Source organism: Lactuca saligna, chromosome 8 (genome assembly GCF_052625555.1).
Source record: "Lactuca saligna cultivar CGN05327 chromosome 8, ASM5262555v1, whole genome shotgun sequence".
Lineage (NCBI taxonomy): Eukaryota > Viridiplantae > Streptophyta > Magnoliopsida > Asterales > Asteraceae > Lactuca > Lactuca saligna.
In genome coordinates this window covers 777,713-794,568 of record NC_136424.1, presented here as the reverse complement: position 1 = coordinate 794,568, position 16,856 = coordinate 777,713, and the positions used below count along the sequence as shown (strand labels likewise).

The window sequence follows — 16,856 nt, the reverse complement described above, 5'->3', positions numbered from 1 at the left end:
TTCTTAAATTCACATATTTTGTCCATAACTTAAACTATTGCCCACCTGCCCGGTCAGTTCTTATAGTATACCCTAGACCAGAACGAATAAGCGCCATGTTATTTTTTACCACTCAAGTGTGGTGCCATCGAAACCGCACTCCCTCCCTTGCCACATAAGCGCCATGTCATTTTTTACCACTCAAGTGTGGTTTCTTGTCACACCAAGGGAGTGGTGCCACACATTTATTTATTTTATTTATTTATTTTTTTGTGTTTTTTAACTATTTTAATTTAATAAAACTTCTTCTTCTTCTTTTTTTTTTAACTATTTTAATTTAATAAAACTTTTTTTTTAACTATTTCAATTTAATAAAACTTCTATTTTAATAAAAAAAATAAATTTTCATTACTTGAAAATAAAAAAAAATAAAAACATTACATTGCATTACCAAAAAAAATAAAAAAAATAAAAATAAAACACAAAACACACACACATGACATTTAAATAATCCTAGAAACTTAAAAAACACAAATAAAATAATTAAAGCAAACTACATAAAGTCGTTCTCCGAAAACTCGTATTCGGGGTCATCCGGTGGATCCAAATTAAGGTTAATGTTTTGAACCCCGTAAATGTGTTCCACAAAGTCATTGCGAAGATTGTGAAATGTTTCAGTACAACGTATCTCTGTTCTCTTGTTTATATACTCTTCGCCACCAATTTCTATCGGTTGTGTCTCTGGTATGGTTTCTTCCTCGTCTAACGCACATATCACTCTTCCTTCATCTTCAATAATCATGTTATGCAATATAAGACATGTATACATGATTTCTTGAAGTTTTTTTTCGCCTAAATAAGTTGCTGGTTTTTTCAATATGAACCATCGTTTCTTCAGAGCTCCAAAAGCACGCTCAACATCATTCCTAGCTCTTTCTTGAGCTCTCTTGCATTTCTTTCGTTTAGAACCATGTGGACCTGTAAACGATTTAACAAACACAGCATACTCAGAATAGATTCCATCGACCAGATAATAACCATACTTATATGGCGTTCCGCGTACTTGAAAAGAAGAATCTGGTGCAGATCCATCGTATAGGTTGTTAAATATTGGTGAACGATTAAGAACGTTGATGTCGTTAATCGAACCAGGAGAAACAGAAAAAGCATGCCAAATCCACATATCTTGTGATGCAACTGCTTCAAGTATGGCCGTTAAGTGACCATGATCACCTCGAGTATATTGCCCATGATATGTTGTAGGACAATTTTCCCATGCCCAATGGAGACAATCTAAGCTTCTTAGCATTCCAGGAAACCCATGCACACTAGCATTATGAGCTTGCAATTGCAAGATGTCATTACGTGTAGGCTTACGTAAATATTTTGGACCATAAAACTGAATCACAATTTTGCAGAAAAAATGGAGACTATCACGTGCGATCCTAGCAGACATCCTAAAAATTTCGTTTATCGCATCAGGCAGAATGCCATATGCTAACCGATGAAGTGCGATCATACATTTTTGTAAGGGAGTGAAACCGGGTATACCTATAGCATCGTAACGTTGTTTGAAAAAACTGCACTCCCTCATTACATGTTCAACTATACGTTCGAATAAACCTTTGAGCATTCTGAAGCGCCTACGAAAATAATACCCTTGGTAAGTGACATTTTCTGCAAAATAGTCTTGCACCAAACGTTGGTTGGCTTCTTCACGATTTCTGCAAATATATATTCGTGTTCTCCGTTGAGAACTTGCAGCTGCGTTGTTACATACAACGTTGTATGTTTGTTCCACCATTTGAACACACGCAATAGCGGTATCAAAAATAGTCTGAAGTTCTTCAGAAGATGAAAAAGATGACATTTTTGAGCAGGGGCAGACGCATGATTTCACTGTAGGGGGTGTATAGGAAAGTTAGGGGTTGCACGATAGTAGAAAAAAATAAAAATTTTACACTGCAACCTGAAAAGTTAGAGGTTGCTGGTGCCACCGGTGACCCCCCTAAATCCACCCATGTTTTTGAGAGAGTGGTGATTCTTTTTTTTTGAGAGAGGAGAGATTGTGTTGTGAAAAAAGTGAAGTTGATATGTATATATATAAGAAAGAAAAAACAAAAGAAATAAATAAATAAATAATCAAACAACCAACAACCGACAATTCTTCCCAATTCTTCTCAATCAATCACAAAACGCGGTTTTGAAAGACCACACTGCGGCCAAAACCGCGCAAGACCGCGGTCTGGGGGCGGTGTGCGCGGTCCAGCTGGCGCGAACCGCGGTCCGAAACCGCAATGGAGCCTAAACTTTCCTATCATCATCACATGTGCCATGATTAACCAATAGGTCTTAAATTTTATTTTTATAGTAAATGTATAAATACTCATGTGCCCGTTCCACCTCCACGCAAGACTGTCGAGAGCTTCTTGGCCCTTCAACGGACAACGCCATAACCCCATCTAAAACCCTCCACGAAACTGTGGTTTTCCCTCGAAAACGATGAACTGAAGAAACCCCAAGATTTTCATCATGCCTTACCCCGCAGTTTTCATCCAGAATTACCTCAGAGTATCTCTGAACCCACTCAGGACTAGTTCATTTCAGCTCCGCCGTCGCCTACATTTAAGCCCTAGACTCATCCGACCTCTTCCTCCATCATCGAGGCCTGCGCTGGTGTTAATTTGCTCCTCGTCTTCTTCTCATGTTTCTTCTTCCAAACACCTAATTAAGAGAACGAGAAATAAAGATTCCTACTCGTTACCTTACTTTTACCAGCAAAGTTTGCCCTACGGCCGCTACGCCTACGACGAATATGCTTCCGAGGAGGAGTCTGACCGTGAAAATTTGCAATTGCCCCAAAGTTTGGTTAGTTTTATTTATGTTTTGTTCGACTGTTTTGATTCTTGCACTTTGCTTTCCGTTATTAGAAGTGCTTACCGTGAGGTTTCTGCAACAAGTATCGCAAATCCTTCCGGTAGTCTTAAACTGAAAAGACAACATCTTAAAAAAAAACAGCAATTGGGAATTGGCATGAATATTTTCACGCCTTATCTCTATTCAGCTAAAATGTCGCCCTACTTGTCGTGTTGTTGATCAGGGGGCTTCCACTCTTGATAACATTGAAGAATGGCAGTGGAAGCTAACTACACTAATCCGAAATAAAGATGAGCAAGAGGTAGTTTCACGAGAGAGAAAAGACAGAAGAGATTTTGAGCAACTCTCAGCACTAGCTACTCGGATGGGTTTACATAGGTATGAGTATCACCTGGCGCAGTCCCATTAACTGCTGTCTAGATAAAGTAGTTTCTGGATGAATGATGTTCAAAAAATATGACAACACGTGAAACACTAATATAAACTATTGACTTGTCTTGTTGATAATCTTTGCAGCCACCAATATTCAAAAGTAGTTGTCTTCAGTAAAGTTGCGTTGCCAAATTACAGATCAGATTTAGATGATAAACGGCCGCAAAGAGAGGTAAGTACTCATGTATGTCGCTTGCTTTGTTGAAACTTAATGCATGTGTTTATGAGCATCCATGAATATTGCAGGTGGTTCTTCCTTCAGAACTACACAGCCGGGTTGATTATCATCTAAAATCATACCTTTCACAAAAGTCTGCTACCAGAGATGGTTATCCAAATAACACCTTACCTACATCAAGAACATCCGAGAGTCTTGTTGGTGAGGCTGATGAGCCTCTCAGACAAAGTCCTGTTGCAGAGGGAATTCTCCGGAGGAAGAGTTTTCAGCTGCGAAATAAACAACAAGATTGGCAGGTTTATCTTAGTCTTATTTGCAAAAGTATATTATTGTAATTCTTACATTCCACGGATGGATATATCATATATCATATATATGCTCTTATTCTTAATATATATATATATATATGTATGTATATGTATCATTTACCGGTAGATGCTGATGACAAATCAATTTGTTCTGTAGGAATCTGTTGAAGGCCAAAAAATGCAAGAACTAAGGAGAAGCCTACCTGCATATAAAGAGAAAGAAGCATTGTTAAATGCTATTTCCAGAAATCAGGTGTGTTTTGGATTCATGTTTCAACTTTCAATTTTTTGTGATATTTAGTTTTGAATTTCAAAATTGTGGTATAAAAATTGAACTACTGACATAGTCTGTTTATTGCAGTGCTAGTGGTATAAATATAGGGAATTTTGGGATAATAGCAAGTGTTTAATATAATATTGACATTAAGTAAATTGCTCCCGGTTGTTCAATCATTTGATAAACAGAGTCATTCTTTGAGAAATGATCACTATGAGTCAGACTCAATAAAATTTGATCAATCATTTTTTCTGTTGTTAAGGTGGAGAACTGAACCAAGAATTCTCTTTTTTCATCATCAAATCAATCGAATAGCTGTTTGCAACCCAGGATTCTATTTTATCATCAATCCAGTCTCTGTTCACGACTTCATGTTTTTTCTTTTTCTTATCAATGAATAGATCTCTTGATTTGTATGACTTAGATGTCTCGTATTTCTCGAAAAAGTGATTCGATTGATGGGATTTGGTATGATACTTATGAGATTGATATTCAAATATTTCTTCTTAGAGCGTATTGATTTGACCCCACCACCCAATAGCATCAATATGGTCACTAGCATGTGCAGCTTTGGTCAGGGAAAATGTTAGTGTGAAGTGCTTGACTTGATATTGCTGGACCTAAAATGGCATAGTTGATTATGAAATTCTTAATTCACACTCCTAATATTCTATGGAAAGACCTGATTCTCACTTAAGCCCAATGCAAGGGTTGGTTGGGCCGATGAGTAACAAGTAACAATATGTGTTTCTATTACAACCTTCCTTGGCCCTAAAAGCAAGTTTTTCCACAACATCCTTGCCTACTTGAGTTCTTCTCATGAGTACACAACAATATGAATATGAGCTGTGATGAGGCCTCTCCTGGGAACATCCTGCAATGCCTGCCCTGCGTGTTGTAAGGTCTTGGTTTGGCATGAAGATGTAATAATGTAGTTCTCCCTTCTCACTGAAAGGTAATCCCCCTCCTAAAGGAAGAGTTTGAGATCATCGGATCGTGTGCAGTAACAATGTTAAAAAACGGGTGTCAAGACTCAAAGTAAAATAACTATTTTATTGTCTTCCTATCCATCCTCTTCATCTTCTTCAATTCAAAGTTTAAAACCCTGGCTTCTGCCTGTGAATTTGACCAAATTCAACCGAAGATTCAGATTAAAACCCTAAAATAGACTCATGCAAATTTTAGTTAGCAATAGGAGTTTTTTATGGTTAATTTCGAGTGCTGTTTATGTTTTAAATTTTTTGGTTAGTAATACCATTTTCCAAAAGGAGTCTAAGAAGCAATAGAAAGTAGTGAAATTGAAATTGTTTTGGCAGGTGATTGTGGTGTCTGGTGAAACGGGGTGTGGTAAAACCACACAACTACCTCAATACATCTTAGAGTCTGAAATTGAAGCTGCTCGTGGAGCAGTTTGCAGTATTATCTGCACCCAACCCAGACGAATATCTGCTATGTCAGTTGCTGAGAGGGTTGCTGCAGAACGAGGGGAGAAGCTTGGAGATTCTGTAAATAACTTTTCTCTCTCTCTCTCTCTCTCTCTCTCTCTCTCTCTCTCTCTCTCTCACACACACACACACACACACTTTTATGAAGTCTCAATATTTGTAATAACATTTTTTTTTTCTTTTTTCTTTTTGAAGGTTGGGTATAAAGTTCGGCTTGAGGGAATAAAAGGAAGAGATACTCGCCTGCTGTTTTGCACTACCGGCATTTTGCTTAGGAGATTACTACTCGACAGGAGCTTGCAAGGTGTAACTCATGTCATTGTTGATGAGATCCACGAACGAGGGATGAATGAGGGTGAGTAATTTATTTATTATTATTATTTTTGTTAAGTATATTTATTAATTTTCATTTCATGGCAGATTTTCTTCTTATCGTGTTGAAGGAGCTTCTTCCTCGCAGACCAGAACTGAAGTTAATTTTGATGAGTGCAACCCTAAATGCTGAGCTTTTCTCCTCCTACTTTGGTGGAGCTCCAATGATGCATATTCCTGTAAGTTTCTCATCATGTTAACGAAAAATGAAGGCGTTTAATAATAATACTATTACTATGCCTTTATTGGCAGGGTTTCACTTATCCAGTTCGGAGCTATTTTCTGGAGAATATCTTAGAAATGACTGGATATAGGCTGTCAACATATAATCAAATTGATAATTATGGCCAAGAGAAATCATGGAAAATGCAGAAACAAACTCTTCGTAAAAGGAAGACCCAAATTGCTTCAGCTGCGGAGGTAGTATAGGAGTATTCACTTGTTTGTTTGTTTGTTTGTTTGTTTGTTTTAAAAAAAAATATAAAAAAAATTTGTGGTTTGGAACAGGATGCGCTTGGAGCTGCTGATTTGAGAGAGTTAAACCCGTGGACTAGGGATTCCCTGTCATGTTGGAACCCGGATTCAATTGGGTTCAATCTTATTGAGAATGTTGTTTGTCATATATGTAAAAAAGAAAGGCCAGGTGCTATTTTGGTGTTTATGACTGGTTGGGATGATATAAATTCTCTCAAGGATCAACTCCAATCTCATCCGTTACTTGGAGATCCAACCAAAGTTTTGCTGCTTGCATGCCATGGTTCGATGGACAGCTCAGAACAGGTAGGTAATGCCTTTCCTTATTATCACCTTTAAGGAATTCAGCCTCAGCCCTCAGGTGGTGATGTTTTTTTTTTTTTTTTTTCATCAACAGAAATTGATATTCAATAAACCTGAAGATGGCATCAGGAAAATAGTTCTAGCCACTAACATGGCCGAGACAAGCATCACCATCAATGATGTAGTTTACGTGGTTGACTGTGGAAAAGCTAAAGAGACTTCCTACGACGCACTCAACAACACCCCGTGTTTGCTTCCAGCCTGGATCTCAAAGGCTTCTGCTCGCCAAGTAAGACTCATCAACTTGCTCCATCTCTTTTTTTTAAAAAAAAAAAAAAAAAAAAATTGTTTTGTATTCATCTCATCTGTTATGTTCTTAATTATTATGGTAGAGGAGAGGAAGAGCTGGACGTGTGCAACCAGGGGAATGCTACCACTTGTATCCCAGATCTGTGTATGATGCTTTTGCTGAATATCAACTTCCAGAACTTTTGAGGACACCCTTACAGTCTTTATGCCTCCAAATTAAAAGCTTGCAACTTGGTAGTATTTCAGACTTTTTATCAAAGGCCTTGCAGCCACCCGAACCTTTATCAGTAAGTTTCAACATTCATTAACTTTGGTCATACGCATTACATTAAAATGCTAAATATATTCTGTCATCATATTACAGGTTCAAAATGCTATTGAATACTTGAAAATAATTGGAGCTCTGGATGACAAGGAGAATCTTACAGTATTAGGTAACGAACAGAACACCTTGGAATTGGATTCAATTGATTGATTTCCTTTTTGTTTTCATAATTTGGATTTGGAACATTCAGGACGTAAGCTGTCAGTGCTTCCAGTTGAGCCAAAGCTTGGGAAGATGTTAATATTAGGGGCTATCTTCAACTGCCTGGATCCAATAATGACTGTTGTTGCTGGTTTAAGTGTGAGAGATCCATTTTTGATGCCGTTTGAGAAGAGGGATGTAAGTAGCAAACCAACTGTCTAAGATTTGATTATTAATTAAAATTTAAATTTTAAATATATAAAATTTGATTTTGATTGAACTTTTAGTTAGCTGAGTCTGCAAAAGCTCAGTTTTCTGGAGGTGATAACAGCGACCACCTTGCTCTTCTTCGTGCTTATGATGGTTGGAAAGCTGCTGAAAGACAGCAATCGGGTGCAGAGTATTGTTGGAGAAATTTCCTTTCCTCACAAACTTTGAGAGCTATTGATTCTCTTAGGAAGCAGTTTTATCATCTGCTTAGAGACTGTGGTTTGGTTGAAAATATGGAGAAATGCAACACATGGAGCCATGATCAACATCTCATCCGAGCCATCATATGCTCAGGCCTCTTCCCCGGAATTTGCTCTGTTGTGGTCAGTGACACTCAAGTCCCAAACTAATTAATGGCTCTATGTATATGATGTTTATTATTATTAATTATTTTTTTGGCAGAATAAAGAGAAATCAGTATCGTTGAAAACAATGGAAGATGGTCCTGTATTGCTTTATTTAGTAAGTTAAGCTCATCTCAGTGTTTAAAAGCTTTCCGACTTCAAATTAATTAATGTGTAAATTCTCGAACGTAGAATTCAGTTAATGCTCAGGAACCAAGAATTCCATATCCATGGCTTGTATTCAATGAAAAGGTGAAAGTGAATACTGTCTTTCTAAGGGATTCAACAGCTGTATCCGATTCTGTGGTTCTCTTATTTGGAGGCACCGTTTCCAAAGGGGCCATGGTATGTTCCTTTTCCTTTTTTTTTTTTCATATGTTTTTATTTATTTATTTATGTTTTTGGATAGGATGGACACTTGAAAATGTTGGGGGGTTACTTGGAGTTCTTCATGAAGCCTGGGTTAGCAGCCACTTATCTCACCTTAAAAAGAGAGCTTGATGAACTCATCCAGATGAAGGTAAACAAAGCATCTAACCAGACATGAAAACATTTCCTTTAATGCTAAATGAATAATACGAATTGCAGCTTTTGAATCCGAAAATAGACATTGGCAATGAAAACGAAAAGGGACTAGTGGAGGCTCTAAAACTGCTAGTATCCGGGGACAGATGTGAGGGTAGATTTGTCCACGGTCGAAAAGTATCACCAGTTGTTTTAAAGAAAGAAACAAAAAATAAAAAAGCCGCATCCATATCTTCAACAAGTGGGAGTGGGAGTGTAGCAGAGCATGATAACTCCAAGAATCACTTACAGACGATGCTTTTAAGAGCGGGTCATCAGCCACCAAGCTACAAGACATCACAGTTGAAAAACAATAAGTTCCGGTCCACTGTGGTTTTCAATGGGTTGGATTTTGTCGGGCAGCCATGTGGGAGTAAAAAACTTGCTGAAAAAAGCGCTGCCTCTGAGGCTCTCCACTGGTTAACTGGTGAGACCCATTCATCAAAAAAGGCTATCGACCATATTTCTTCCTTACTACAAACAAACAAAAAGAGGCGCTGATCCCCATCCCCATCTCCATCGCAACACCTTTACCAACCAAGGTAAGTACTAAATTACACATTTCGTCCCTGTGCTTTGCTTTGTTGTTTTTTACTGCTCTATCTTCTTTGCTCATGGGCTTTTGCTTTGTTTAATTTTAGGCTTTGGAATTGTATCCAAGATGAAGGAGATAGGCGCGTGCAAAATGGTCATTTCTACGAATTTAACGTCTGAGCTGTTCCCCAAAAGGGCTAAATTTTATCTTCCGGGACCATATCTGTAAAAATTAACAAACCAAGGACGAAAAGTGCAATTTAACCCTAAAATCAATGATACTTTAAAGTGTTGTGCCAGGTGATACAATACCGACAAATTTGCTTCCATTTTTATTTATTCATTTATTCCTTTTGGAGGGAAAAATAGTGTGTGCCATTACAGTTAGTTAACAAATTTATGTAAACAAAACTATCGTTTTATTTGTTCTTAATTGTTAGTATGATATTGGCAATTCGAAAATTCACGACTTGAAATATTCCGATAATATCTTAATCTATAAAACCAAATAAGAAGATGCATGGTGTTAGTTGTGTAAAAGCTCCAAAGCTTTTAGCAAAGTGGATCTAAACATTCGAACATCAAGCTTTACATTCTGTTGAACCAGATGAGTAGTACTAATTGCATCCCATCCTTGCCTGTGTCTCACCATTGGATCTCTTAAAACGACATCATCAGCTGCGTATCGTCTTGCCAATGACCTCTCTTTCACTCATATACTATACTTCAAATACCTCAGCTTCATCTCCTTTGATGGGTCCCCAAAGTCTGTTTTTGCAAACCCCTCGATCCCACCAAGTAACACCACTTTGCATCACCACCGCATTGTCAGGCAGGAACACTGTGTTTGTTAGTCCTGCTCCATGAACTACCTGGTAACCTAGCTTTTGAGCCATTTTCACAATATTTCATTCGTTTGTTAGTCTCCTGGTAGTTTTTCTTGATATTATCAGCAAACGAGGCCTTCGATTATGAATATGATCATTGGAGTTTAGCTTTATGGCTACTTGTCTTTCAAAGGAGTAAGCAAACCTCAAAAAGTCCCGAAAGTTTTTAATGGAGTTACCCGTTGAGAGACCATCATGTGTCTATGCCTAGCTATTTATGTGGTCTGAGTCCAATGACAACGTCTTGGAAGCAATGGACTTGATCATCATTGTCAATATCGACAACTTGATGATAAGAAAGTTAGGTTGAGTAATACTTGGAATTTTGTTATCCACCAACCTTTGTAATTCGTCGCAAGGAGATGAACTTTTCGATTAAAAATTCGTGAATTTGTGAACAGTGGAATTATTGTAACATTTCAATTTTCAAGGCCAAAAATTTCATTTTTAATTAACCTATCAAATAGTTTACCAAAAACACTGTCAATGTCATATCAATTTATAAAAACCATAACAATGTGTCTCAAACCATATCATCAATAGTAATAACAAATCAGAGTACAATCCCATAAAACTCAATGCGGAAATCATGTGTGTGTGATGCGCTGCTACACCACCGACTCCTTCCCCTTGGATGAAGAGGTACTTGAAACCAAAACTGAAACTGTAAGCACAAAGCTTAGTGAGTTCCCCAATCATACCACATACCGAAGAACATTCATATTGCCGGACAGTTCTGGGGTGCCCGACCTATCCATGTCAAACCATTCTGGGTGTTGACCTACCCATGTCAAGCCGTTCTGGGGTGCTGACCTACCCATGTCAGACTATTCTGGGGTGCCGACCTACCTTCCGACCTATTTCAATCGGACACGGGGACTATTTCACCCATACTACTAGCATATAATATCATATCACAATCATGCTGTGAGACATATCTGGGGCGCCCGACCTACCCTTCGGTCCTAGCGACCGAATCGGGGACTAGTCTGTCAAACCCCAAAACCAAGAACGACGGAAACGTTCTGGGGGGAAGGACGTCATTTAAAGTATCACAACATAGTATAATAGTAAACAAGTAAACAACATCATCCATTGCATTAAATATATAATTTTAATACAAATGTGTTCTGTAGTATATAAGACACCAAAATATGAATCAAAATAAAAGATGAGTCTTGTATGCGCTCCATCTTCTCAAAAGTTGGCATCGGTACCTGTCTATTGATGACCCGAGAATACAAATTATTTTGAAAGAGTTTATCAACATTAAAGCTGGTGAGTTCATAAGTATTTAGTATCTATGTTTGTATCAAAATATTTGAAATAGTGTTTGAAGTACGAGTTTGTAAACGTTTGTAGTAAAAGTTGATGGGTTTTGGTCATAAGACATCCTATGTGCTCATACAAACCCTAATGCTTGGATCTAGGTTTCTTTATTGTACATGCTTTGAATCCAAGACTATAAACCCTAATTCTAGCATGCAAGTAATCATATTAACATGTAATTAGGTTTAAGATCATACCTTGATTGTTATGTAGCAATAACAATCCCAATTCCCCTTGTATTGACTTTGGAATGCTTAGAGTCACAAGTGTCACTCCTCTAATGGTTCACAAACACCATAAGCAAGAGGATGAAGAGGAGAGAGGATGGAGGCTGCCAAAAACGTGTGTAAACCCTTACAAGAACATTAGCCACGTTTTTGAGCCTTAAGGGGTCTTTATATACTTGGGCTATTAGGGTTATCTAACAAGGAAACCCTAATTTGGATGCTTAAGCCCTAAGCAACCCATAGACTCCTTTTATTAAGCCCATGGACGATTTCCTTATGGGTTTCCCATTAGAATTCGTCCATCCCTTAAATACAAGGCAATCCATGGCCCAAATTGCAATTATCCTATAATTACAATTCCAGTCCCTTAAGTTTAATTAATCTCTTTTAGTCACAAAACTAATTACCAATTAATTATTGACTAATATTAATTAAACAATATGATTTCTCCTTTAATATATTATTCTCATAATACATTAATAAATCAGATTTAATCCTTACTCTCCATAATTCATCCTATCAAGTTGCTTTGGTGAAGGCAACCCAAAAGGACCATGCACCATCGGGTCAAGTACATACCAAAATAGTTATGGACTTAGACACTAATCCAATAGTCTCCCACTTGGATAAGTCTAACAACTATTCTGCGTATGACTTCAGATCCTGATCTGCAATCGTAGCTTTCCAAAGCTGCTGTCAACTCTGATCATATTAGATACGCGTGTCCTTAGATAAGGGATCATATATTCCTCCATTCTAGATATCGTATGAGATATGATTTCAAATCATTCTCTTTGTACTACTTCTCGATTTCCGATTTATGACGACAGACTAACTGAACAAATCAAATTAGTCCTAGCCCGGCCGAGCATTTACGTATGTCATCACTAAACCATCGAGGGGCCCAAAGATATCGCTTTTATTCTTTGAATAAAAGGAACGGATTAACTTTGATACAATGCTTGCTTGCACTCACTAACCAAATCACACACAATAATATGTTTTATAACACCAAGTTACTAGTGCGTTTACATATTATCAATGTGCAACCGATTAGCAAGATACAACTCACACATCTTGGTTTGAAGAATATAAGATGTTATCGTCTCACTAATCACTCGAGATAGTGATCCAAGTGAGCGTGGGTTTAATCCAATGCTCAAATCATATTCATAAGCACTCATGAACGTTGCAACAAACATTTGCTTATGTCTAATACTCTTCTAGACAATCCACACACCAATTCACGACAGTCTTCATTCATATCTACTTCCAACATATGAACGACTGTGGCCCGTTTGAATAATTCGATTATTCTTAATAAACTCAATTATTCTGGAAGTCAAAACATGCAAGGTGAAACACAAGAATAATACTAATCCCATATGGCCTCAAACCTTTGAGTATAAACAAAACACGTTTTATTTATCACCATATCGATTACTCATTATTTGTCGTTTCGGGTAATCAACTTCTTACTTGAATTCCAACACTTGTCCCATGCTCCTAGCATGCACACAATGTTTACCTATGGTTCTTACTTTTGTGAAATAGACAAATTGAACACATTTCCAATCATTCTCATTTTACAACTCCAAATCCATTTTCTTAAGTGTAAGAATATCAAATTCTTGTTACTTATAGAATACACTAGATTCTAACACTTTATGCAACGATCCTTTTGTAATGTCACTGCACTAAAGTCTCAAAGACTATTGCCAATGATATTACAAATTCCTCTATCGGAGATTGTTACAAGACAATTCCTTAGATATGATGTCTCTCACTCAAAGTACATTCCTTTGAACATCCTTTTGCATAAAAGTTTCTAATCTAGACATAGATTTTCAATATTTACTTCCCAATATGGACACGCTTCCATATTTTCCATATGACAACTAATTTCTTAATAGAATCTTATCTATTCGTAATGATGTCGATATTGTCCATCCAATATGGAAACATTTCCATAATTTCCAATACTATACTTACAACTACTCACAAGCGACCAATCCTCGTCGAACTTTGGATTGTCCTTTGATAGTTGTTTAATTATTTTAGTCAAAACCAATTCTAGTCCCTTTTCCCTCTAAATGCACTAGACACTTGGAAAATTTTAGAATGGTCAAACATTAAATCATTTGCAATCGATCCTATACTCGAAGCGTATGGGACACGACGCACAATGTTTTATTTTTCTATGTTCTCAAAATTCGAATTGTGAAGAGGAATGCCGTAATCATAATCGAAATTTTAAGAGCACACTATGTACCTTTGACTAAATTTATTAACATTCCACAACCTAATCCTTTAGATTTGAAATGAAGCATAATATTCTCTCCCTTAATTATAGCAAAACAACCTTTCAACTCTTACAACTTTGCAAAGTATGACTCTTGTTTTCTATAATTAATATTGCCAACTATGCAATACGTGCCTTAATAATCATACAATCATAACATTTATGCTCCCACTATCATGATGATTATTATAAAACATAACACTTATGCTCCCACTAGCTTCGACATGTATTCATAAACATCTTAACTTTCAGAAAAACAATACCTATTGAATTTCTTAAGTCCATGTTTCTAATACTTAGTGCTTTGATAATCTTTTATCAAGGCTTCTTGAAATTATACACCTTTGCCTTAGATAGTTCATATGTGTGTCTTAACAATTAAGACTGATTGCCAAACCTCACAATTCAAATTATGGAAAGGGATGCCGTAACCATGATCAAATTCGAGAATGCAATTTTACAATCACTATCTTCTTAAAATCTTTCTTAGTGAAAGCATTTCCTCACAATCATTTTCATGAAGGAGGAAATCTTATGACACTTAGATTTAAACGGTGTATGTGTTCCTATCCATGTGAATTTGTTAAAACTAAAGTTTACGACAAATTCAAACTCATATGGATCGAACTTCCTTAATCTTGATTTCTTGCCTTATGGTAGCACAGCTGCCCACCACGTCTTCCAAGTAGTTAAGCAGCTCACCTTTTCCTATCAATGTACTTTCCATTGATCAAGGTCCTTGCCTTTTATGCATTCAAATGAGAACTCATAGGACTCACATGCATAATTAACTCGATTGGATTGGCACAGAAACAAAATAATGTCTTCACGATAGGTTGTAAACCTCAACTCGTGTGCTAGTGATGATCAATAAGGTTTATTTGATTTGTTCTTGAAACCTTTCAAGACCATTAAGACTCCCACTGACTCCTTGACATATAAGATTCTCTTGTCAATAAACATTTGTTGACAACCAAATATTCAAGAGTTAGTGTAGCTTTTATCAAAACACTTCATAAATTGGTCCTAGTTGGTCTTTGTCTTATCCAAGACATCACAATTTTCCACAATTGATGAATGTTATAAACCTTCTTAATACTATTCACTCAATGTCACAATCTTGACTTTAAGACTTGTTTTGGAACGAAGTATGATTGACTTCTTGATTTGACCATTTCTTCAATCTTTGATTCCTCTTCTTGGACATACAATTATACCAAGACTCACTTAGAGGATCAATTGAGATATGGTTCTTAATCATTAAGACCTATCATAAAGCATAAAAGCTACTCTCCCTTCTTCTTAGAATGGAGAAACTCTTATCTTTCTGCCTACTTGATTCTTCTTATTCGTTTTGCTATCGATCTAAACCCTTTAATCAATTCAAAATTACACTTAATCTTGTAAGTGTAATCATATTTACTAAGCCTTAGTAAATCATGACGAATATCTTTGTTACTCTTATGGTGAACACGATCAATACACAACTTTGTGTACTCGATCTCTTAGTCCTTCACTTGACACTTTGTCAACGAATTAGTCTAATTTCCAAATATGAAATTTCTCAGTCATCATGCAACCAAGTTGCGTGATTCCAAGTTTCTGTCCAATTGAAACTTGGGCGATGAGAAACTCTCCCTATTTGGTAAATTCTTGACATTTCCATAAATAACATAACTAAGAATCATATCCATTCGTTGTAGAAATATGCAAACATCAATTTTCATAACGATTTCATTGCAAGGAAGTAAACAAATAAATAAGTCAAACCAAAATTTATTTTATTTATTAAAAGCAGCGGAAAAACATTTGTCCTTACAATGCAAAATCTATTGAAAACTATGTAAAAGAAAATTTCTAACAACTCTATCATAACTATCTAAGCTCAAAATCCAATCTTCAAGTCCATGAGATCGAGATCCATCACTTGTGATTAGATTCATCTTGCTCTCTTATCAAGCTTCCTTTCTTTTCACCGATCCTTCAAAACATTCAAATGCAATCTTATCACATCATGTATTAAGAATCAATGAATAGGAACTTAATGGAGTTAGATAGTGGATTCTTACCTAAAGCGTAGTCATACTTTTGACTCTCCCATCTCTTAGATCTCTTAGGTAAATAGGGCAACTTTGTCTCCAATGCCCCTTCTCTTGGCAATAAAAGCAAATTGACTCCTTTGGAACAACACATGGAACTACCTCAGACATCGCCTTTCTCTTATGATCAAACTTTTTGATCATTGCATGTCTTTCATTGCCATTGTCTATATCCATAGAGGTCTTGAAGGTAGATTCACCAATCAACTTTGCTTTTCTATTGCGCCAAACCATTGCTGATTCAGCAGCAATAAGCATATAGGTGAGATCTATAAGGGTCACGTCGCGGTTCATCATATAGTACTCTCTTACGAACTCACTATATGAGTTAGGAAGTGACCGAAGAACCCAATCAACAGCCATCGCTTCACCGACAACGGATCCCATCATTCTTAATCTATCAATGTGTGACTTCATCCCTAAGACGTGTGCACACACCGACTTGCCCTCTTTATGTTTACTTGCCAAAAGGGCTTGAGTGATATTGAACCTTTCAATTTTACAATCTTGTGGGTTAGGGAGAATAATTGGAGGAGGAGGAGGAAGTGAAGCATGATTTTTTGTTCCTCGATCGAATCGTGGAATATCATCTTCATGTGGAATGCTTGTTCCACGGGATTTAAGAAGACCATAGTTTGCGAACTTTGACATCGGGAGAAAAACGAATTCAATTTAGTTGATTGATTGAGTCCTTGGTAAATCACCCAAATGAAATTCCAAGGCTAGGACCCAACACAATATCCTACAACTTGGGAGAGGGATGCCGTAACCCAAATTGCAGAACATTTGAAGGTAAGTGAATGACGATTCACTAATTTCCACCATGAAAAACGAAAAAGAAATTTAAGTTTTAAATCTATGAAAACTCCTAGATCCTTTG

The 16,856-nt window shown here is 36.8% G+C and overlaps 2 protein-coding genes and 1 pseudogene across 2 annotated transcripts; 1 reads left to right on the top strand and 2 right to left on the bottom strand.

Moving 5' to 3' along the window:
- Nucleotides 1–532: 532 nt before the first annotated feature.
- Nucleotides 533–1,849, bottom strand: LOC145008594 (protein ANTAGONIST OF LIKE HETEROCHROMATIN PROTEIN 1-like). The gene has a single exon (XM_078967182.1). It carries the CDS (start codon nucleotides 1,847–1,849, stop codon nucleotides 533–535), a length of 1,317 nt encoding a protein of 438 aa, XP_078823308.1.
- A 528-nt stretch (nucleotides 1,850–2,377) lies between these two features.
- Nucleotides 2,378–9,594, top strand: LOC145008617 (DEA(D/H)-box RNA helicase family protein). Its single transcript, XM_078967197.1, has 20 exons — nucleotides 2,378–2,847; nucleotides 3,080–3,234; nucleotides 3,373–3,460; nucleotides 3,535–3,762; nucleotides 3,932–4,027; nucleotides 5,368–5,556; nucleotides 5,692–5,851; nucleotides 5,917–6,047; nucleotides 6,121–6,288; nucleotides 6,376–6,648; nucleotides 6,740–6,934; nucleotides 7,038–7,241; nucleotides 7,319–7,388; nucleotides 7,470–7,618; nucleotides 7,708–8,013; nucleotides 8,093–8,152; nucleotides 8,227–8,379; nucleotides 8,444–8,554; nucleotides 8,623–9,140; nucleotides 9,240–9,594. Exons 1-19 carry the CDS (start codon nucleotides 2,512–2,514, stop codon nucleotides 9,097–9,099), a joined length of 3,549 nt encoding a protein of 1,182 aa, XP_078823323.1. The 5' UTR covers nucleotides 2,378–2,511; the 3' UTR covers nucleotides 9,100–9,140; nucleotides 9,240–9,594.
- Nucleotides 9,595–9,658: 64 nt separating this feature from the next.
- LOC145008593 (alpha-1,3-arabinosyltransferase XAT3-like) overlaps nucleotides 9,659–16,856 on the bottom strand; it is a 37,491-nt pseudogene continuing 30,293 nt past the window's right edge.